Source organism: Notolepis coatsorum (assembly GCF_963971535.1).
Source record: "Notolepis coatsorum genome assembly, chromosome: 19".
Lineage (NCBI taxonomy): Eukaryota > Metazoa > Chordata > Actinopteri > Aulopiformes > Paralepididae > Notolepis > Notolepis coatsorum.
In genome coordinates this window covers 93,044,850-93,068,174 of record NC_140183.1, presented here as the reverse complement: position 1 = coordinate 93,068,174, position 23,325 = coordinate 93,044,850, and the positions used below count along the sequence as shown (strand labels likewise).

Sequence of the window (23,325 nt, the reverse complement as noted above, 5' to 3'; positions counted from 1 at the left end):
TCGATTGCCATCTGGTAGATCGATATGTCCATTGGCTGATGATAAATCCCCTTATTGCATGGTGAAATCTGCGATGCAAAACGTAATCCAAGCTACAGGCTGGAGATCCAGAATCGAGCTAACATAAAACTCCATTGGAAGTAAAAAAAAGAGTCCACCGTTTGGCCACAGGGAACACTGCATTATCGCGATAGCGCCCCTAAGAGGATCTGGCCGGTATTGCACCTTCTCAAATTCATATAGTAGGGTAAATCTGCAGTGCCGCTCTGCAACCTTGAATAGGTTATTAACACATCCAGCGCCAAAAACGCTGTCCAGGATCGCTGTACCGCGTTTTTTAGATCAATATAAAAAAATTTCGCCATGGCATTCATAATTCATATACCCACCCCAGGTGCTGCAGCTGGACCTTAGATGTGACTGCAACGACGGCTCAATACCGCCGCCTGGTGGATGGTCAGGCGAGTTGCACTCGCCAACAGGATGTGCCATCAGTGCATCGATGAAACTCATCCGGCAGTCACATCTCGTTACAGGACTCCCGACAGACACTATGTACATAATGGATCGCTTTCTAAACTTAATAATCTATATGATTTCGGCGTTTATTGCGACATACAAACCGGAAATGGACCTAGGTGATCTGCGTCGTATAATTGGGATCTTTCACCGCCAGTCTCATTGGCCCACGGTAAGAGGAATATAACGTTATTTTCAACCCGATTGTGCATTTCCTTGTTTGCAAACCATCTGATCAATATATCCACCCAACCTACATAAAGCATTTACTGATGATCAGGGAATTATAAACGACCCCCCCCACCCCCCTTTCCTCCGGGCATGATGAGGCATAATGTATACCGATCATATACATTTGAGTTTTTTGGTGTAGCGTGTATGGGGGGGAAACGGCAATCGATAATCTATATAATGCGTTTGGGCCTATAACTAGCGTTTTTGGAATTACAGCAGAAAAGATTAAAAACATACTTATATTCTAGAAGGTATTAACACAACAATGTATGAATGAAAAAGTATAACGTTCCCACATCCTGAACGATAGATAATCGATGTTGAATGGGCCACCATAGTAATGTCAATATAGCAATCAAATTTAAAAAGTTATAGCCCTGCAAAGAAGGTAAACATCTCCATAGGCTTACAGCGCTGGCAGAGAGGGGCATGAGATGGGCATTACCCCCGGCGGGTAATGTGTTAAAATGGAATAAAAGCAATAACAACTTCCCACGGATATATCCGTGCTTCTGTCCACAACGCATGGATTCGAAACATGGATATATACGTGGCCCGTCCCGAATGTGTTAAGTACTGACCGTGTCCACTCCACAGCTGTGTGTGTGTATTCTCTGTAATATTGCTTATTCACTCTGTAATAAATCTCTAATTGCTAAACCCTCTTCTTACCATCTCTTCAAGGTCAAATTAACTGAATTCGATATGTCAAATCTTTCGTCATTTATATGTGCTGCTTAATATAGCCTACATAAACAAATCGGTCTATTTATCGATACTCCCATCAATCGACAATCATGACGTTGCATTACTGCTGATCAGCACGCCTATCAGGTTAACTGGTGAGGAAAAGAGTTTATGTGGTAACGTTAACAGGCTATAATCTCCAGACATGTTTTGGCCATTCGAATGTCCAATCTAACAAATTGTGTATAATGCTTAAAATGTTAAATGTGATTATAATAGACAGCTGTTAATGTATAGCGCCGTGCACGGGCTGACTGCCTGCAGTCAGACCGGCCGTCAGAATGTTAATTTGAGATAAATAAATAATAATAGGTTTCTTTATTTATTTCCGTTGTATTGTGCATCATGACATACATAATCAAATGTCAAATCTAATGTTCTATTAAAGCAAATATTTGAAGCATTTTTAGTAAGGTGACTAATCTCTCAACCACTCATTGCTTTGTTCACTCATACTCATTTGTCAATTCAATATAGGCAGTGTCCTGAAATAACTTCATCTATAGTGCCGAATTTCTCAATTCTCCGCTTGAAATAATTAATCAAAATGTCCAATCTAACAATTTTTTTTTGCTCATAATAGCATAATATTTTATAATTAACAAATATTTTGAGTGAGCAAGTGGTATTTAATGTTTAGTCAGGATAATAGAACCTGCATTATACTCCAGAATAAATGTTTCATTGGCCTGCTTCCAGCGTCTACTCCTCATGGACCTGACAACACGTTATGAATTAAAAGTTTATTCTGGAGCATTTTCAAACCCTGCCCCTTTTCTTGATCCTCCAATCACAGCTGTCGCTTACCTCTGACTTCCTCGTACGAGAAAGTCAGAGGTAAGCGACAGCTGTGATTGGAGGATCAAGAAAAGAGGGCAGGGTTTTGAGACAGGTCCATTGGAACGTGAGTGCAGTCAATAATGGTAATAATAATAAACTGTATTTATATAGCACCTTTCATACACGGATTGCAGTTCAAAGTGCTTTATATATAATGCATACATAATAAAACAAGCAGCAAGAGCAATGCATAACACAAATAAAAATTGCAGCATGATGCAAAATCAAAATCTTGTATACTGACAATAAATGCTATTTTTGCCATGCATTTCTAATTTTTCTGTAATTTTCTGTATCGTCATCATCGTGTATAATAATAAAATTAGGCTATTTTGATGTATGATTAATGATTTGTCCACTAATTCACCGTAATAGACAATAGCATAAATCTATGGGGTTGCGGCACTGCAGATATACCCTACTCGTAATATGCATGCAACATGCATGCTATTCTTGCGTTTACCATTCGGAGCATGGCGGCGCTGCACTGCAGTCTGCAGGCACAAATCAACTTCACCCGCCGTTTAAAAAAAAGAAAATACAGGTATCCAGGATAATGTCGAAAGTTAAACGAAATATCAAAGAAGTAAGCCTTCTTTTTTTTTTTTTTTTTATTGGTCTTTTTCCCCCTCCATTTTTCCTCCGATTTTTCTCCCATCCCAATGTTAGTCGTATGCCAATTCCCAGTCCCTTCCTGGTCGCTGCGCACTTACCCCCTACAGTCAGATCATCTGGGAGAGTGGAGGCTACCACGTGCTTCCTCCGACACACGTCCAGCCAATCACCGCTTCTTTTCACCTGGCAGCGCGGATTCTCACTGAGAGGGCGTAACGTGTGGGAGGACCACACTATCCCCCTCACGTCCAATCCGCGCTTAGCAGGCGCCCCGACCGAACTGTAGGAGTCGCTGTTTACAACGACCCGGACCCACCCCGCCAGCTTCTCCCACCCTCTGATACAGCCAATTGTATTAGTGTGAACGGCCAGCCAAGCTGGTGACAACCCCGGAGCTGTGAGCTGGATTCGAACAGGCAAATCCAGCTCAGCTCCGGGGCTGGTGACGAACGCAATCTCCGCTCGGCCACCTAACCGCCCTAAGAAGAAGTAAGCCTTCTAACCAATTTTGGTTTTACAAAGAAGGCGAAGCAGCCTGCTGCGGGGACTACTTCTGTGACATGCAGATTTTGAGAATTGGGCAGATCTTCACCAGGTGGGTGGCGATAATGTTGAATTTTTTTGCCTACTATAATAATGTTAGACTCAATGTGTTTGGTTGTGGACTTGTTGTTCGGTATTGGTTCATCCGTGTGTTTATGTGTAAATAGGACTGTTGTGTGTGAATTTCAGTGTTGGATCAGAGGGGTTAATCTGATCATGTGTATTTAGACACCTGTGTGGTGTGGACTATGTGTGGTTCTGTAATACTCATACCTATAGCCTATGGCCTGTGTCGACCGGGGACGTTTTATGAGTTGTCAGCTCCTTTCTGTCATTAATTTCTATGCTACAGAGTACAGACGCGACAGGCGCGCTCCTTTTCCCAGCTCCGCGCCTCACGTTTATGCGCTCTCGGCGGCAGCGTTTTTGGGCGGAGCGCTCCCATCGCCTAAAGTTGAAACCAGTTCAACTTTTGGAGAGGAGCGCGCTCATCAAGGTAACTCTTTTCGACCGACCAATCAACATCGAGGAAGTGGCGGAGCCGCGGCAGTCGCGAGACAGAATGCCCCCCCCCCCCCACCCGAAAGAAAAAGAATGAGCTCCCCCGAAGACCATGGGTATGGTTCGCACACTGGCGCTAACTGCTCGGTGCACTTTGCGCCAGGCTTTGTGGATTCGGAGAATTTTTGGACGAGGCTCATTTGCATAGAAAGGGGACATGTTCCGCCCATATTACCTGATTTAAATACACGCTAATTGCACCGGACGCAATGCTGACGAAACGCAGTTACCACCTGATTTCACCCGTTGCGCATCCTTTGTGGATAGCAAACTGAGTTTCAGAGCTATATCAATTATCATTATTTATATTTGTCCATCTTTGACGGTGAATAACACCATGCTAACATTGACCAGACATTAATGGCAACTGAGCTCATTCAGCACCTTCTTGGGATCAAGTGTACAGAAAATCTAAGCAAATTAATAAAGGGCAGATGATTTACAGGGGGGTTTGTAGATACAGAACTGAATTTTGCGATCCGGACACATGCTATTTGAAATGTGAATAAAGAATATAGAATATCAGGCCTATAAATTACCTTATTATGGCCAAGTCATACATCTATGGATCGGACCATCCTCTTTCCAATGGCAGAGTTAAATCTGGATTTAGTACCACCAGGCGCCCGTTACAGGACAGCAAAGACTGTGAATGAAATCTACTGTAAGTTAGGGGTGTAATGATGCATCGATTAATCGAAATGCATCGATTCTAATGTGTTCGATTCGATGCATCAATTTGAATATGTTAGAATCAATTATAATCTAAATTAATCGGAAAAAAAATATATATATATATTATTTTTTGTGTGTGTATTGTTTTTATTGACCTATAGTCCATTCATGCTGAGTGAATCAGTTCCCCCAGCCACATTTGTGTATTCAAATTTTTTGGGGGAATTAACTGATTTAATTGAAAATTAATCGAATCGAATCGTGCTCAAATGAAGAGATTTCATGATGCATTGAATCGTTGCCTGAAGAATCGTCATCGAATCGAATCGTTGTGAGGTCGAATCGTTACACCCCTACTGTAAGTACATTTTTCAATAGATTGAGATGTGTTTTTTTTCTTCCAGATGTTCACAGAAAGGTAAAGAAACAAACTACTGTATGTTCTATTTTATGGCAATAACGTTCAGGTTTGTTTGACCCGTGAGACATAATCATAAACACTATTGGGGATATGAACATGTAAAATTGAAGATGATCAATTTGATGGGTTTATGAAGCCAGCAGCCTACACCACTTGGGTACAGAGATACATATCTACATGTACTATACAGTACACTGCTGTCTTTTCATCTGCACCATTTCATTGAGCACTTCACTGCCATCATACATGTATATTGTGTATGTGACAAATTTACATTTATATCGGGCGGCTAAGTGGCGCAGTGGGCAAGGTGCTCGCGCCACTAACGCAGGAGATGCTGGGTTCGAGCCCAGCTCTCGGCGTTGCTTCCGGCTTGGCTGGTTGTTCATACTAATACAATTGGCAGTATTAGTGGGTGGGAAAGCCGGTGGGTGGGGATCGGACGTTGTGTACAGCAACTCTTACAGGTCGGTTGGTGCGCCTGTACAGCAGAATCAGGATGTATAGGGGGCAGCGTGAGCCTCCCACGCGTTACTCCTCGCCAGGGGCGTAGCTGTAGAATCTGGGCCCCATGAAAGAATGTATTTGTAGGCCCCCAGTGCGAGAGAATTTATTTTGGCCATTTATTTATTGATGAAAACGCATAATATGGTTTTTAGCTATACATTCGGATCAGCAGTTCAGCACCTGCACTGTTGGTGGGTGAGCCTATAAAGGATGTTGCATTGCGTTCATCTTCAATGAATGGACCAATGCAATAGTCTACCAAAGCCCCCCCTCTCTCTCTATATATCTCACACACACACACTAGGGTGACCAGGTGTCCCGCTTTTGGTTGTACTGTCCCACCATTTGACCGAATGTCCCGCGTCCCACATATTGAGAGGATGTCCCTCTTTTCGAAGCAAAAAAAAAACATTGGTCTAAAAGCCCCTCCCTACAGTAAACGTAGCAACCCGCCTCTTCCCGTCCACACACATTGCTCAGCTCGTGACGCTACCGTATATCGCAGATCTGATTGGTTAGGTAGTAATTTAGCGCTCTGCTCGTGAGAGTCGTGACGCTACCTCATATCGCAGATCTGATTGGTTATAGTAATTTAGCGCGCTGTCAAAATGTAGCGCGCTGTCAACGTTTAGCGAGCTATCAAAAAAGAAAACACAACAACATTACAAGCGAACTATGAATCAAGATGGAAAGCAGTAAAAAGAAACGGACCTGCACTTACAACCAAGACTGGCAAACGACACATGCCTGGGTGAGGCCGATGTCAGGCAATCCTCAGGGAGCTTTCTGTGTTTTGTGTCATAGTTCGTTTTCAATTGCTCATGGAGGAGAATACGACTTGAAGCGCCACAGTGGACGTGAGTCTCACATGAAAGTGGCTCACCAAAAAGAAACATCCAGATCTATGGATATGTTTTTTCTTAAACCAAAAAAATTATAGCCAGACGGACAAGGTCACTGCAGCGGAGATAACAAGCGTCTATCACACTGTACAACACTCGCATTCATACAGGTCAGCCCGACTGTGGTAGCACGCTAGCTCCTGTCATTTGGCCAGACTCAGATATTGCAAAAAAATTATCGTGTGGTCGTACAAAACCTACATCCATAGTTATCCATAGTTATTCTAATAGAGAAACACAATTTATTTGTATTATTATTTTTGTTCCCTAGTGTTCCCAAGTTTCAAGTTTCTCAAGTTCAAGTTTCTTTAATAGTTGTCATACAGAAGTACAGAATACTTTTATACAAAATGCTTCTTACTGTTATGCTCCAGAGACTGTGCTAGACAAGATATGTATGAAATAAAATAGTATAGCATGTAAAATAGAAGTAAAAATAGAGGTCACAGTGTTCAGTATAGACATATGTACAATGTTCGATGCAGAATAGAAGTAACTGAGTTACCATACAATATACAATATACTATGCAATGTACTAATATACAATACTATATAGTGCAAAGCAGAAATGGGATGAGGTACAATTTAGGTACAATTTACAGTAAGGTGTACGAGTTGTAGTGCAAATCCTTTACCAATAAATATAAAGTGTGTTTAGGTGATCTAAAGTGTGGAGAGTGGGTGCTGCAGTGTGTTGTTTGTTTAAAGTGAGTGTGTGCGCGTGGGTGTGTGTGCTGTGTGCATTTGATGGTTGTTGCATAGTGTTTATTGTTCGTTGAGCAGCCTGATGGCCTGGGGATAGAAGCTTCTTCTGAGTCTTTCTGTGCTCGCCTTGAGACTCCGGTATCGCTTGCCTGACCGCAGCAGTTCAAAGAGGCAGTTGTTCGGGTGGCTGGAGTCTTTGATGATTCTCTTAGCCTTACCCCTGCACCGCTTGTTGTAAATGTTCTGGAGGGTGGGAAGCCCCCCTCCAATTGTGCCTTCGGCTGCATGTGTCACTCTTTGTAGTCTGCTACGGTCTTGTGCAGTGCTATTCCCAAACCAGGAGGTGATGTTGCCAGTCAAGATGCTCTCTATTGTACATGAGTCGAAGTTCTTAAGGATCTTCTGACTGACTTGGAACTTCCTTTGGCGCCTGAGGAAGTAGAGGCGTTGTCGTGCCTTCTTCACAACACTGTCAATGTGTGTGGTCCATGTCAAGTCCTCGGATATGTGGGCTCCGAGGTACTTGAAACTGTTCACTCTCTCAACCGGTGCCCGAGGGGGCTGTAGTCCTTGACCCCGACCTCCTGAAGTCCACAATCATCTCTTTTGTTTAGCTGACGTTCAGGGAGAGGCAGTTCTCCTGACACCACTGTGACAGATTCTCTACCTCTTCCAGGTAGGCCCTCTCGTCGTTGGCAGAGATCAGGCCCACCACTACTGTGTCATCAGCAAATTTGATGATTGTGTTGTTGTTCCGCTGTGCCACGCAGTCATGTGTGTACAGGGAGTAGAGGAGGGGGCTCAGAACACAGCCCTGGGGGGCCCCTATGTTGAGCGTGATGGATGAGGAGGTGCAGTTGCCTGCTCTTACCACCTGGGGTCTGCCCGTCAGTTAACAGGGAATATCGAACACAAGACATTCCTGTCAGGTGATAAAGTTTGAATATTTAAAACAGATGTTAGGTGGTAACAAGCCGGCTGCCAGTGCCTAGATGAATGTGGAGAGATATAATTCTGTAATAATTTATTTTGTATTTATTTTCCCACCAAAATCTTACTGTTGTCCTGCTTTTGGACTTTTTGCATCTGGTCACCCTAACACACACACACACACACACACACACACACACACACACACACACACACACACACACACAAACACACTTCACACTTCAGAAACAAACATGGTATCAATGAGAGCGCCAATAATACACCTGAGTGATGTCTAGTAAAAAATGTAATAAAAAAAAATGTAAATAAAAAGTTTGTAAATGTTTATTCTACATTCTTATGGAATGAATGAGATAAAAAAAAGAAATTTTACGTTTTTTATAATTTTTTTAATGTTTAGTTCATTTTCATAACGCGATCATTTGCTGTGTAATTAATTAATCGAATTAATGCGATAAACTGACATCCCTAAAAAAAAAACTTCTAAAGTTCGCAAAAAGGTTTCTAAACAATGTTATATGCATCTCACGTCCGTTCAGAAAGAACGTGTACAAGATTTTACACAGATACGGTGGGATAGATATAGAAACTGTGTCGAACGGTGGCTTAAAGGGGAGATGTTGCATAGCGATATAAACATAGTCATAGCATCACATTAGTATTTAGATAAACCACAGAAAAAAATCACGTTATAAAAATAAGCCGTTTCTAAGAAAAAACTATTTGTTATGCCCCTTCGTGTAGAATTTATCAACCAGTGCGCCGCCATGTTCGTTCATGTTAAATACTGACGTCACAGAGATGGTACTGGCAGTATTATACTGTAGGTCTAACACAGGCATTCTCAAAGTCCGGTCTAAATGATCTAATCTAATCTTAGAAATTAAGTAAAGTGAATAGTACTGGGTGTTAAGCATAACAGTATCTAAGTTAATTTACTTCTGACCATTATAGTCAAAGTATTTTCCTATGAACTGAAACGTATAAGATGTTCTCAGTGTTCAGTTATTAGCCAACAGCTGCAAAAACTAATGGTGTCAATTATGTTATAAGACATTGATATCAGGAGCTATCTGTAGCTACTGCTAGCCGGCTAGATAACGTTAGACAACACCTCATGTATTAAACTAAAGTGAATAGTTTACTGGGTCATTTTGTTTAAACAGTGAGCTAACGTTAGCTACCTAGCTAACGGAGGTCTCATGCACTCGACTATTGCCAGAGCATTTGTTGATATCAGGGGCTTTATTTTATTTTTATTTTCTTTTAGCATTTTTAATTTTTTTTGTCAACGCAGGACCTTTTGGCCACGCAGGACCGACAGCGGCCACGCAGGACCGATAGAGGAGAGAGGGTGAAACGGGAGGAGAAGAGGGGAAGACATGCGGCACGCGGCCACCGGGTCGGGGAATCGAACACAGATACACTACACGACCAAGGTACCCATGTACATGTCAAAATACTTCCCAAAGGTCAGTGAATACCACGATCACAACACCAGAGGGAGCTCCACAAATCATGTTAAACCCAGATTCGGCTCAAATAAGGGACTAAACACGTTTCGCAATTATGCCACATCAATGTGGAACGCCCTACCCAAAGCTGTAAAGGAATGTGGATCACTACCCACTTTCAAAACCTCTCTCAAGGGACACCTACGGGAGACTGCAATTCAACACTGGCCCCTGTAAATATCCTAACCCAACCCCCTCCAATGTACAGTCATTTACCTAGTATGGTTTTGTCAATAGTCCAATGTACAATTTTGTTTGTTTGTCAAATGTATATACTCCCTTTTCCTGACTCCTTCTGTATCACAAACAGTACTGTATTTGCAAATCTGGTATGTCATAAATGTATAGATGTAGCAGTACTGACTATCTGTATGTCATGTATGTCATATATGTCCTGATGAATTGAAAATGGGGGACCCTGATGTAAACAAGACGAAAGTCTTTCTCTGGTCTGCATCCCCTTAACAATTGTGTGTATTGAGCTGTACTGTATTGTACCCATTCTGCAATCTGTTAATAAAGTTTTCAATCAATCAATCAATCAAACCCGGGGCGACCGCTTGGCGACTCAGCACTGGAGCGCCCACATGTATTAAAGTTTAAACTAAAGTGAATAGTTTACTGGGTCATTTTGTTTAAACAGTAATGTTAGCTAGGCAGCTAACATTAGCTCATGGAACGATAGCTAGTTAGCCAACAACTGCGAAAACAAATGCCAAAATGATGATATCAGACATTGAATTTCATGATGAATTGAAAATGGGGGACCCTGATTAGATTAGATTGTACTTTATTGTCATTATATTTGCATACAACGAGATTTGGGACTCAAACCTAAGGTGCAGTAATAAAATCATAAATAATAAAAGAGAAACATAAAATCCTATACAGAAACATTAAATGCTATACAATAAGACAATGTTAGTTCTGTACAATATACAAAATAACAACAATATACAGAATAGTAATACACAAATAACAATCACAGTGTCAGACGGTAGTGGGTGGGTGTTGCACTGTGGATATGCACATCAGGATGTTGCACAGTGTGGGAGGTGGGGGAAAGGTGATTTACCCTAGACCAGTCTACCTTTGATGGTCTTAGCAAATATGTGTGCCACCTGTATGGCCAGCCATCAGTTAAGAATGTGAATGATGCAAGATATAAAGCATTCTGCATGGCATCATCGGCTTTGCCAGAACTCTCTATGCCCCAGACAAGTGGCGCATTGTACCAACGCTGCAAAAGGGCAAATTACCAAGCAGCTATAATGAGACATTCATTGAAAGCTATAATGTGTGCCGCTTCACCTGTTGGCCATGGGTGGCATGTCGAGGATGGGGAGTTAACAGTGACCTGGATGACTACAAATCCGGCCCCCCTGATAGTGTGTTGCAGGTAGTCCACTGCGGTTGCAAACAAGGACAATTTGAGACAGGAAGATGTTCAGTATGCCTGCAAAACACTGCCATGTACAGATCTTTGTCAATGCCAAAACTGTGCAAATGTTTCTAAGGAAACCGAAGATAGGGCTACATGGGATGATGACTCAGATGATAGTGGTGAGGATGATTAACATCAGTGTTGCCTGGGAAGTGTGGTGGTGGATGAGGGTGTGGACTGGGTTGGGATGTATAGGACGAGGGGATTAGGATTATACAGTAGTAGTGTGATTTGTTTGTATTTGTTGAGATCAGTTTGACACTGATCTCTCCACACACCTCACTGTTTACTCATTTAATCTGTATTGTATATTGTATATATGTATATTGAATATTCCTCTTTACTTACTTTTTACTTACTTACTTTTTTTTTACTGTATGAAGCACACTCTCAGGGGCTCATACAGAAACAAGCATTTCATCGTAAAGTACCTGTATTTTATTGTGATAAATAATAAACAAACTTGAAACTTTAAACTTGTGTTAGTTGTGTATGTATGTGACGCATAAACCTCCAGTCAGTCCTTTATACCATCGGCCATCAGGCTCCACAACAGTGGGCAGGGACTGCTGCCAGACATCCAACTACAACTACTAGGAACCTAAAAAGGACAATAACACTACCTTATGCATACACTGTAAACATTTTCACCGTAAAGTTACAATAGCTTACAGGCAATATTTTGCATGACTTTTACAGTAAAATTCACAATAATTTACTGTGAATGGCTTCACAGCAATGTGTTGTAATTTCACAGTAATGGTAGTACAATACATTGTTGTAATTTCACAACTTCTTACTGTAAGAAATTACTGTGATATCACATTATTTTGTTGTATATATATTACAGCAATGTATTGTGACTTCACAACATCATATTGTAAGAAATTACTGTGATATTACAATACCTTCTGGCAATGTGTTGCATGACTTTTACAGTAAGATTCACAATAATTTACTGTGAATGGCTTCACAGCAATGTGTTGTAATTTCACAGTAATGGTAGTACAATACATTGTTGTAATTTCACAACTTCTTACAGTAAGAAATTACTGTGATATCACATTATTTTGTTGTATATATATTACAACAATGTATTTGTTATGGTTTGTAACCGACCCCAATCGCACAACACAAGACAGGTATGATGGTTTGCCAAGAAACAGATATTTATTTAGAACAGGGAAAAAGGGCACTGTCCCTTTAAGGGAGAAAACACAAAACACTGGAATAACACAAGAGGGGAAGGTAAAGTGCCTTTAAGAGGCGGGCAGGAAAAGGGAACACTATGGGAAAGTAAGGGAACGCCTAAGGGAAGGTTAAGGGAACGCCTTGGGACAGAGGAACTAGAGACTAGGTAAAGGTCGGGACAAGGAGAGCTAACACACAGTGGGAGATGAAATGTCCAAAATAATATCCACGAGAGAACAAAACAGAGTGGGAAGAGGGCAAGGGGCATTACGCTGAGTGAGTGACATCACAATCAAAACTCACCCAGGCGTATGCGTAAAGGTACAGGGACAGCAGCGGGAACGGGGGCAAGGGCACTACGCTGAGTGAGTGACATCACAATCAAAACTCACCCAGGCGTATGCGTAAAGGTAAAGGGACAGCAACGGGAACGGGGGCAAGGGCACTACGCTGAGTGAGTGACATCACAATCAAAACTCACCCAGGCGTATGCGTAAAGGTACAGGGACAGCAACGGGAACGGGGGCAAGGGCACTACGCTGAGTGAGTGACATCACAATCAAAACTCACCCAGGCGTATGCGTAAAGGTACAGGGACAGCAACGGGAACGAGGGCATCGCCACCGGGTGGCTGGCTGTCCGAGCCGAGGAACAGAGAGCTGGAACAGCGGCGGTGGCGAGGATGTCGTCCACCGGGTAGCCGCTGTCGGAGCCGAGGAACAGGGTGCTGGAACAGCGGCGGTGGCGAGGATGTCGTCCACCGGGTAGCCGCTGTCGGAGCCGAGGAACAGAGTGCGCGCCACACCTTGGTGTGCGCGTCGGAACAGTGGCGGTGGCGAGGGCGTCGTCCACCGGGTAGCCGCTGTCGGAGCCGAGGAACAGGATGCTGGAACAGCGGCGGTGGCGAGGATGTCGTCCACCGGGTAGCCGCTGTCGGAGCCGAGGAACAGAGTGCGCGCCACACCTTGGTGTGCGCGTCGGAACAGTGGCGGTGGCGAGGGCGTCGTCCACCGGGTAGCCGCTGTCGGAGCCGAGGAACAGAGTGCGCGCCACACCTTGGTGTGCGCGTCGGAACAGTGGCGGTGGCGAGGGCATCGTCCACCGGGTAGCCGCTGTTGGAGCCGAGGAACAGAGTGCGCGCCACACCTTGGTGTGCGCGTTGGAACAGAGAGACGCCTCGGGGTGCGTCTGCGAGGAGGAGTGTGCCAAGCACGAGGATCCTTGGAAGATGCGCGTTGCGCGCTGGAGACTGGAGAGCGTGCCAAGCCCTTGAAGATGCGCGTTGCGCGCTGGAGTCTGGAGAGCGTGCCAAGCTCGAAGGTCTGGAAGATGCGCGTCTGTGCGCTGGTACGGAGGAGCGTGCCAAGCTCGAAGGTCTGGAAGATGCGCGTCTGTGCGCTGGTACGGAGGAGCGTGCCAAGCTCGAAGGTCTGAAGTGGAACACTGGAATACCTCCCGTAGAGGATTAGAGAGCGCAGTACAGTGTCTCCCTCCAGGCAAACGGCGGCAGGTGGCGAAGGCTTGAGCGCATCTGGCGCGCTGGTCTGGAGTGGAACACTGGAATACCTCCCGTAGAGAATTAGAGAGCGCAGTACAATGTCTCCCTCCAGGCAAACGGCGACAGGTGGCCAAAGCCCTTGAAGATGCGCGTTGCGCGCTGGTGACTGGAGAGCGTGCCAAGCTCGAGGGTCCGGGAGATGCGCGTTGGTCTAGATGTGCGTCAGGACGAACAGCTGCGCTGGGGTCTGCAGTGGAGCGCTGGGGTGCCTCCCGTGGAAGTTACAGGGAGCGCAGAACAGTCTCCTCCACAGGCTACGGCGACAGCAGACGAAGGCTGGAGCAAACATCTCAAGGCTGGAGAGATCCATCTTACAGCATTGGTAGACCAGAGGATCTCCCGAAAGAGTCTAGATGTTAGAGAATATGACTCAGCATGAATACAACACGACCCCACGCCGAAACGAGGGGAAGAGCCCTCGTATTTAAAGCCCACAGGGGAACTAATTAGCCTGCCACCACAGGTGCGAGAGGTAATTGATAATAGTCCAGGTGTGGCCACTGAGAGTAAACGAGAGTAAAGAACGAGAGGGTGGGGGCTAGAGAGAGTGAGTGAGAAGGGAATTTCTAACAGTAGGCTTTAAAGAAACAGAGAAAAGGTGGTGAGCAGCGGGCAAAACCTCACAGTACCCCCCCCTCAACGGGAGCCACCCGGCGACCCAAAACAAATACAGACAGAGTGGCAGGGGGCAAAACAAGAGGTACTGGCCAAGCCAGCAGGGGAAGCCACCACAAGAGTGGGGCTAGCAAAAGAAACAGGGTCGCCGAGGGGTAACTAGGGTAGCAGAGGGGCAACTGGGGGAACTGGTCTAGAGGAACTGGGTCTAGAGAACTAGTCTAGCGAACTGGGCAAGAGAACTGGCCTAGAGAACTGGTTTAGAGAACTGGTCTAGAGAACTGGTCTAGAGGAACTGAGGGGCGAGCAGGGTAGCTAAGGGGTAACCATGGGAGCACCGGGAAAGGGCTAGCAGAGGGAAAGGGTAGCTGCCAGGGCACTGATAGCTACAGGGCCTATGCTAGCTGTACTGCTACATCAACATAGAGGCTGCGCTAGCTGCCGGAGCTAGGCTGGCAGACAGGGCTGGACCAGCATGAGAGCACAAGCTAGCTGGAAGGACAGTCCTAGCTGTGTGAGAATAAACTGACCTTGCTAGCTGAAAGGGCAGTCCTAGCAGTGGGAAAAACTACACAAAAAAGTGGAGGCCATGCAGAGGGACCGGGTTAGCTGCTTGGGCCTGGCTAGCTACAGGGCCTATGCCAGCTGCTAGGCTGCATTAACATAGAGGCTGTGCTAACAGCCGGGGCCAAGCTAGCAGACCGGGGCTCTGCCGAGGGACTGGGTTAGCCGCCAGGGCATGGCTAGCAACAGGGCCTATGCCAGCAGCAAGGGCTGCATAAACATAGAGGCTGTGCTAGCAGCCGGGGCAAGGCTAGCAGACAGGGGCCATGCTGGTAGTAGAGGCCTAACAAGCTGCAGGGGGGTCAAAACAGGGCTAACAGGGAAGCCAACAGGGCTAACAGGGGAGCTAACAGGCTAACAAGGGAGCTAAACAGGACTAACAGGGAAGCTAAACTGGGCTAACAGGGAAGCTAACAGGGCTAACAGGGGAGCTAGAGGGGAGACTAACAAGCTAACAGGGGAGCTAACAGGGCTAACAGGGGAGCTAGAGGGAACAAGAAAAAAAATGGCAAACTCAACCTACACCGTCTGTGCTGGCTGGGGTCGTCGATTTGGTGGGGTCGTACTGTTATGGTTTGTAACCGACCCCAATCGCACAACACAAGACAGGTATGATGGTTTGCCAAGAAACAGATATTTATTTAGAACAGGGAAAAAGGGCACTGTCCCTTTAAGGGAGAAAACACAAAACACTGGAATAACACAAGAGGGGAAGGTAAAGTGCCTTTAAGAGGCGGGCAGGAAAAGGGAACACTATGGGAAAGTAAGGGAACGCCTAAGGGAAGGTTAAGGGAACGCCTTGGGACAGAGGAACTAGAGACTAGGTAAAGGTCGGGACAAGGAGAGCTAGGGAACAGGAGAACTGGGGACTAGGAGAACTAGGGACTAGGAACTAGGTGGAACTAGAAGGGGAGAACTTGGGACCAGGAACTAGGTGGAACTAGAAGGGGAGAACTAGAGACAGAGGGGACTGAGGCCCGCGGAGGCGGGCTGGGGAACAGGGAGGAACTGGGGACAGAGAACCGCGGAGGCGGGCTGGGGACAGGGAGGAACTGGGGACTGGTGGGAAAACATCTGGGCCGCTCTGCAGAACAGAGGAGAGGGTTAATATTCAAAGGGAACAAACAGAGCAGATGCAGAACAGTCCAAATAACAAAGTAACAAAGTAAATACTATCTTCGTGTGAACAAACACACAGTGGGAGATGAAATGTCCAAAATAATATCCACGAGAGAACAAAACAGAGTGGGAAGAGGGCAAGGGGCATTACGCTGAGTGAGTGACATCACAATCAAAACTCACCCAGGCGTATGCGTAAAGGTACAGGGACAGCAGCGGGAACGGGGGCAAGGGCACTACGCTGAGTGAGTGACATCACAATCAAAACTCACCCAGGCGTATGCGTAAAGGTAAAGGGACAGCAACGGGAACGGGGGCAAGGGCACTACGCTGAGTGAGTGACATCACAATCAAAACTCACCCAGGCGTATGCGTAAAGGTACAGGGACAGCAACGGGAACGGGGGCAAGGGCACTACGCTGAGTGAGTGACATCACAATCAAAACTCACCCAGGCGTATGCGTAAAGGTACAGGGACAGCAACGGGAACGAGGGCATCGCCACCGGGTGGCTGGCTGTCCGAGCCGAGGAACAGAGAGCTGGAACAGCGGCGGTGGCGAGGATGTCGTCCACCGGGTAGCCGCTGTCGGAGCCGAGGAACAGGGTGCTGGAACAGCGGCGGTGGCGAGGATGTCGTCCACCGGGTAGCCGCTGTCGGAGCCGAGGAACAGAGTGCGCGCCACACCTTGGTGTGCGCGTCGGAACAGTGGCGGTGGCGAGGGCGTCGTCCACCGGGTAGCCGCTGTCGGAGCCGAGGAACAGGATGCTGGAACAGCGGCGGTGGCGAGGATGTCGTCCACCGGGTAGCCGCTGTCGGAGCCGAGGAACAGAGTGCGCGCCACACCTTGGTGTGCGCGTCGGAACAGTGGCGGTGGCGAGGGCGTCGTCCACCGGGTAGCCGCTGTCGGAGCCGAGGAACAGAGTGCGCGCCACACCTTGGTGTGCGCGTCGGAACAGTGGCGGTGGCGAGGGCATCGTCCACCGGGTAGCCGCTGTTGGAGCCGAGGAACAGAGTGCGCGCCACACCTTGGTGTGCGCGTTGGAACAGAGAGACGCCTCGGGGTGCGTCTGCGAGGAGGAGTGTGCCAAGCACGAGGATCCTTGGAAGATGCGCGTTGCGCGCTGGAGACTGGAGAGCGTGCCAAGCCCTTGAAGATGCGCGTTGCGCGCTGGAGTCTGGAGAGCGTGCCAAGCTCGAAGGTCTGGAAGATGCGCGTCTGTGCGCTGGTACGGAGGAGCGTGCCAAGCTCGAAGGTCTGGAAGATGCGCGTCTGTGCGCTGGTACGGAGGAGCGTGCCAAGCTCGAAGGTCTGAAGTGGAACACTGGAATACCTCCCGTAGAGGATTAGAGAGCGCAGTACAGTGTCTCCCTCCAGGCAAACGGCGGCAGGTGGCGAAGGCTTGAGCGCATCTGGCGCGCTGGTCTGGAGTGGAACACTGGAATACCTCCCGTAGAGAATTAGAGAGCGCAGTACAATGTCTCCCTCCAGGCAAACGGCGACAGGTGGCCAAAGCCCTTGAAGATGCGCGTTGCGCGCTGGTGACTGGAGAGCGTGCCAAGCTCGAGGGTCCGGGAGATGCGCGTTGGTCTAGATGTGCGTCAGGACGAACAGCTGCGCTGGGGTCTGCAGTGGAGCGCTGGGGTGCCTCCCGTGGAAGTTACAGGGAGCGCAGAACAGTCTCCTCCACAGGCTACGGCGACAGCAGACGAAGGCTGGAGCAAACATCTCAAGGCTGGAGAGATCCATCTTACAGCATTGGTAGACCAGAGGATCTCCCGAAAGAGTCTAGATGTTAGAGAATATGACTCAGCATGAATACAACACGACCCCACGCCGAAACGAGGGGAAGAGCCCTCGTATTTAAAGCCCACAGGGGAACTAATTAGCCTGCCACCACAGGTGCGAGAGGTAATTGATAATAGTCCAGGTGTGGCCACTGAGAGTAAACGAGAGTAAAGAACGAGAGGGTGGGGGCTAGAGAGAGTGAGTGAGAAGGGAATTTCTAACAGTAGGCTTTAAAGAAACAGAGAAAAGGTGGTGAGCAGCGGGCAAAACCTCACAGTATTGCGACTTCACAACATCAAATTGTAAGAAATTACTGTGATATTACAATATTTTGTTGTATATATATTACAACAATGTATTGTGACTTCACAACATGAAATTGTAAGAAATTACTGTGATATTACATTATTTTGTTGTATATATATTACAACAATGTATTGTGTATTTACAATAGCCTACATGTATTTTTGTAGTCCAGCTCCAGTACACTTCCTGAAGGTCACACTTTGGTTTCCTGTCGTGATTAATCACGTCATCCTATTGTATCTTGACATGAAACTATTGTATGAGCTTCCTCCAGAAGTATACTGGAGCTGGGGACTATAGAGTTATGCATTTCTATCATTGTAAATTGACTGTTATTTTGCCAAATTATATAATATAATAATTATTATTTTTCAATTATTTTGTTGGCAAGTCTTTTGCATTACTTTTCAGACTTGCCAACAAAATAATTGAATAATAATAATTATTATATTATATAATTATAAATAATTTGGCAAAATAACTGTCAATTTACAATGGTATGCATAACTGTATAGTCCCCAGCTCCAGTATACTTCTGGAGGAAGCTCATACAATAGTTTCCTGTCAAATACTATTGGATGACGTGATTAATCATGACAGAAAACCAAAGTGTGAGCTTCTGCCAGGAAGTATACTGCGCTGGACTTCAAAAATGCACGTAGGCTATTGTACATTAAAAACAACAGTCCAAACGCACAAATGAGGTAAGCCAGCATTTATTGTCAAAAGACAGAATTATTACAAATAATTATATACAAGAATTACACGAGGTAAGCCGGCATTTATTGTCAAAAGCCAGAATTATTACAAATAATTATATACAAAGAATTATATTCTTATTCTTGAAATGGTAAATGGCTGTTTTCTTTTTTACAATTTGTGCACATTTTACCCATAGGAAAATCCTGCTCGTTGTACAAGTATCGCAGAGAAAATTCAAAGGTACTCACAGTTGCACAAGAGTTTCGGACAGAGAAACGCAATGGTTTGAAAGCTCGGCGTTGCTAATAAACATTTTAAATATTATTTTATAAACTGCTGGTCAACACTGCTCAAAACGGCTTTAGCTGACTGATGCGCCTTGCACATCGAGCGTTTCGCCAGTTCTTCAGAGTTAATTATGGGATTTTATTGTCAAAAGACAGAATTATATTACAAAGAATTATATTCTTATTCTTGAAATGTTAAATGGCTGTTTTCTTTCTTCTTTTATATACAATTTGTGCACATTTTACCCATAGGAAAATCCCATATTAACTCTGAAGAACTGGTCCTCTGCGTAACGCTCGTTGTACAAGTATCGCAGAGAAAATTCAAAGGTACTCACAGTTGCACGAGAGTTTCGAACAGAGAAACGCAATGGTTTGAAAGCTCGGCGTTGCTAATAAACATTTTAAATATTATTTTATAAACTTCTGGTCAACACTGCTCAAAACGGCTTTAGCTGACTGATGCACCTTGTATGACGAGCGTTTCGCCAGTTCTTCAGAGTTAATTATGGGATTTTATTGTCAAAAGACAGAATTATTACAAAGAATTATATTACAAAGAATTATATTCTTATTCTTGAAATGGTAAATGCTGTTTTCTTTTTTACAATTTGTGCACATTTGACCCATAGGAAAATCCCATATTAACTCTGAAGAACTGGTCCTCTGCGAAACGCTCGTTGTACAAGTATCACAGAGAAAATTCAAAGGTACACAGTTGCACGAGAGTTTCGGACAGAGAAACGCAATGGTTTGAAAGCTCGGCGTTGCTAATAAACATTTTAAATATTATTTTATAAACTTCTGGTCAACACTGCTCAAAACGGCTTTAGCTGACTGATGCACCTTGTATGACGAGCGTTTCGCCAGTTCTTCAGAGTTAATTATGGGATTTTATTGTCAAAAGACAGAATTATTACAAAGAATTATATTACAAAGAATTATATTCTTATTCTTGAAATGGTAAATGCTGTTTTCTTTTTTACAATTTGTGCACATTTGACCCATAGGAAAATCCCATATTAACTCTGAAGAACTGGTCCTCTGCGAAACGTTCGTTGTACAAGTATCACAGAGAAAATTCAAAGGTACACAGTTGCACGAGAGTTTCGGACAGAGAAACGCAATGGTTTGAAAGCTCGGCGTTGCTAATAAACATTTTAAATATTATTTTATAAACTGCTGGTCAACACTGCTCAAAACGGCAAAACTAAGACAAAGTAATAATATTCGTAAGTAAAATGGTAAATGGCTGTTTTTTTTTTTTTACAATTCGTGCACATTTTACCCATTCACACACCGACGGGAGCATGTAGGGGTTAAGTGTCTTGCTCAAGGACACATCGACACGCTGCCCGGGGAGGAGCGGGAATCTCCGGATTGCCAGACGACTGCTCTACCTCCCGAGCCACTGTCGCCATGAAACTAGTACTTCCAGGTCTTACCCGAAAATGGAACTAATGAATACACTTTATGCACTCACTCAAAAGAACAAAAGAGGCACTCAAAATAACAAAAGAGGCGCAGGGACGACAGGAGCATGACAATTGTCTTTGCAAACCATTCAAAGTCTATGAGCTTCCGAAGAAGGGTGTTCACGTCAGGGGACGACAGGAGAAGGACGATTGTCTATGCAGATGCAGACCATTCAAAGTCTATGAGCTTCCGAAGAAGGGTGTTCACGTCAGGGGACGACAGGAGAAGGACAATTGTCTTTGCAAACCATTCAAAGTCTATGAGCTTCCGAAGAAGGGTGTTCACGTCAGGGGACGACAGGAGAAGGACAATTGTCTTTGCAGACCAAAGTTTATGAGCTTACTTACGAAGAAGGGTGTTCACGTCAGGGGACGACAGGAGAAGGACGATTGTCTATGCAGATGCAGACCATTCAAAGTCTATGAGCTTACGAAGAAGGGTGGTCACTTGAGGGTTGATGGCGCTTCGCTTCTTTGCCCTGGAGCCTTTCTCCGGGTTGATGCCCAAGAAGCACCTGTTAATAAGCAAAGATATGTTTCAGTTTTAAATAGACTCAGCATTTATCAAGGTGCTCACCTGTGTTTTTTCATGGTACCTCTAACATAATGTTTACTCATCCGAATTTTGAAGCCATACTATAATGTGAATTAAACCATTATGTCAATTTCTTAACAAGATAGCAGCAACATCAAGTGATGGTGTGGTCCCAATTCACATAGTTGGTTCCAGGCTTCATACTCAAAGCATTTAATCTACTTTATGGTCTCTGTAGAAAGGCATGGACTTAATAGCCAGATAGTCTTTGCATGATAAGTCTTACTGATGACATTGATCATGTGTTCAGAGTGTTAAAATACCTTTGGATGAACTCAAGTGTGGATGATCCAACGGAAGGATACTCCAGGTTGAAGACATAGTAGCTGGTGAATAAAGCAGCTACCCCATGCAAAAATAATGGGTGTGGGCCCATCACAACTTCTCCCTCGATGGATAGCATCCATCCAGAAGGCTGCATTGCGTCACCTGAAATGAACAGATACCCCGTCATGCGTTGTTGTGGATAGGTATACATTCCTGCAAGGACATGACACAGAACTAAGGCTGTCTTAAATACTTCAAAGCTTCGTTCGATGGGCATGGGATTCGAATATGAAAATAAAATTTGATTATTAAAAAGAAAAAGAAAAATGCATATATATATATATTTTTGCCAAATCAACTCTGCCTCTCTTACAACAAGCAATGCTGTCTCTTATTTAAGATGAGGTCGCACTGACAGATTTGTGTTCATTGTGCTGCTTTTATAAAGCCTCAAATGACGGCTTACAATATTTCATGAAAGCAAAGTGTTTTGTTTGTCTAAGATTTAAAAATGTTTCAACTTTACAGCACTGACAAAGTTGAACATGAGACATGCCAGCTCAGGATATTATTTATAAGCGTCATATGTGTGCCGTATCACAAACTGCCTTCTGTCAGATTTTCCCCCTCGATGCAAAGGAACACAAGCTCATCCCTGAACATTATTACCTTGAATTATCAAACAGGGGGTGCTTGGGAGTGCTGTAGTATTCACATCAGCAGCAGTGGCACAGGTCTGCAACAAAGTAACACACAATAGCAGATTTAACATTATGAAAGGATGAAGATAAGCTAATCCACGCACTACAGCTCACCACACATCAGCTCGGCCCATTTGGAGCAACTTGGGGGTTAAGTGTCTTGCTCAAGGACACTTCCGACATGCGGACAGTCAGAGCCAGGATTCGAACCACCAACCCTACGGTCGATGAACGACCATCTCTACCAACTGAGCTTCAGTCGCCCCTAATGTAATCACTCGCATTTCAAATATTTTAATATTTAAATAAAGTTACATCAACTTCGAGCAGTAGTTTCTCTGTAGGCTCCTTGAAGTACACCATAAGGAGCAGGACGATGCAGGCACTGATCTCCGAAACCTCTGGATGATATCTGGCCAGAACATCCCTGATCTTCGTGTTGTCCAGTTTCTGGCAGAACTGCAGGATGGTCCGTCCTCGATGACACAGGGCATCTTTGATCTTTTGAAGGACATCGGTGTCTGTCAGGAGGCCAAAGTGGGAGAAAAGCCCCGTCTGAGAGAAGAGAAAAGGCCATTCTTCTTTGACCGCCACCATCGTTGGTGCAGGCATTTTATTCAAGTAACGCCGCAGGATGACGTAGGTCCGCTCCATCAGAAGTTCTGCTCTCGCTGTCCCACCCATCCCTTCCTCTGTGTACAGACATACAAACCAAGTAACAACAATTAGATTTGATGTTGCCACATCTGGGAAATTGAGTGGCAAACCTTTAATTGTATGCTCTCTCATCATTACTCATTCTGAATATTAAGGTGGCCTTTTTGCTTAATGTGGGATATTTATTCAGGTGTCAATTCACCAAAAGTAAAGTAGATTGCATGCCTGAGTAGATGTTCCGCAGATCCCTTTTCAAAGCCGCCAAGGTTTCCTCTGTCTCCCCGTCCGGTAAGCTTGCTGGGCCCCACCTCACACACCTAGGG

At 45.0% G+C, this 23,325-nt stretch overlaps 1 protein-coding gene across 1 annotated transcript in view; it reads right to left on the bottom strand.

Annotated features, from left to right (window-relative positions):
- Positions 1 to 1,159: 1,159 nt before the first annotated feature.
- The window catches only part of LOC311246637 (1-phosphatidylinositol 4,5-bisphosphate phosphodiesterase beta-4-like), a gene marked incomplete at its 3' end in the record, with an annotated part of 89,467 nt that continues 67,301 nt past the window's right edge, over positions 1,160 to 23,325 (bottom strand). Inside the window, exon 10 of the mRNA XM_084336784.1 lies at positions 1,160 to 1,167. Within this exon, the coding sequence (XP_084192910.1) occupies positions 1,160 to 1,167 (8 nt within the window). The remainder of the gene's footprint in view (positions 1,168 to 23,325) is intronic.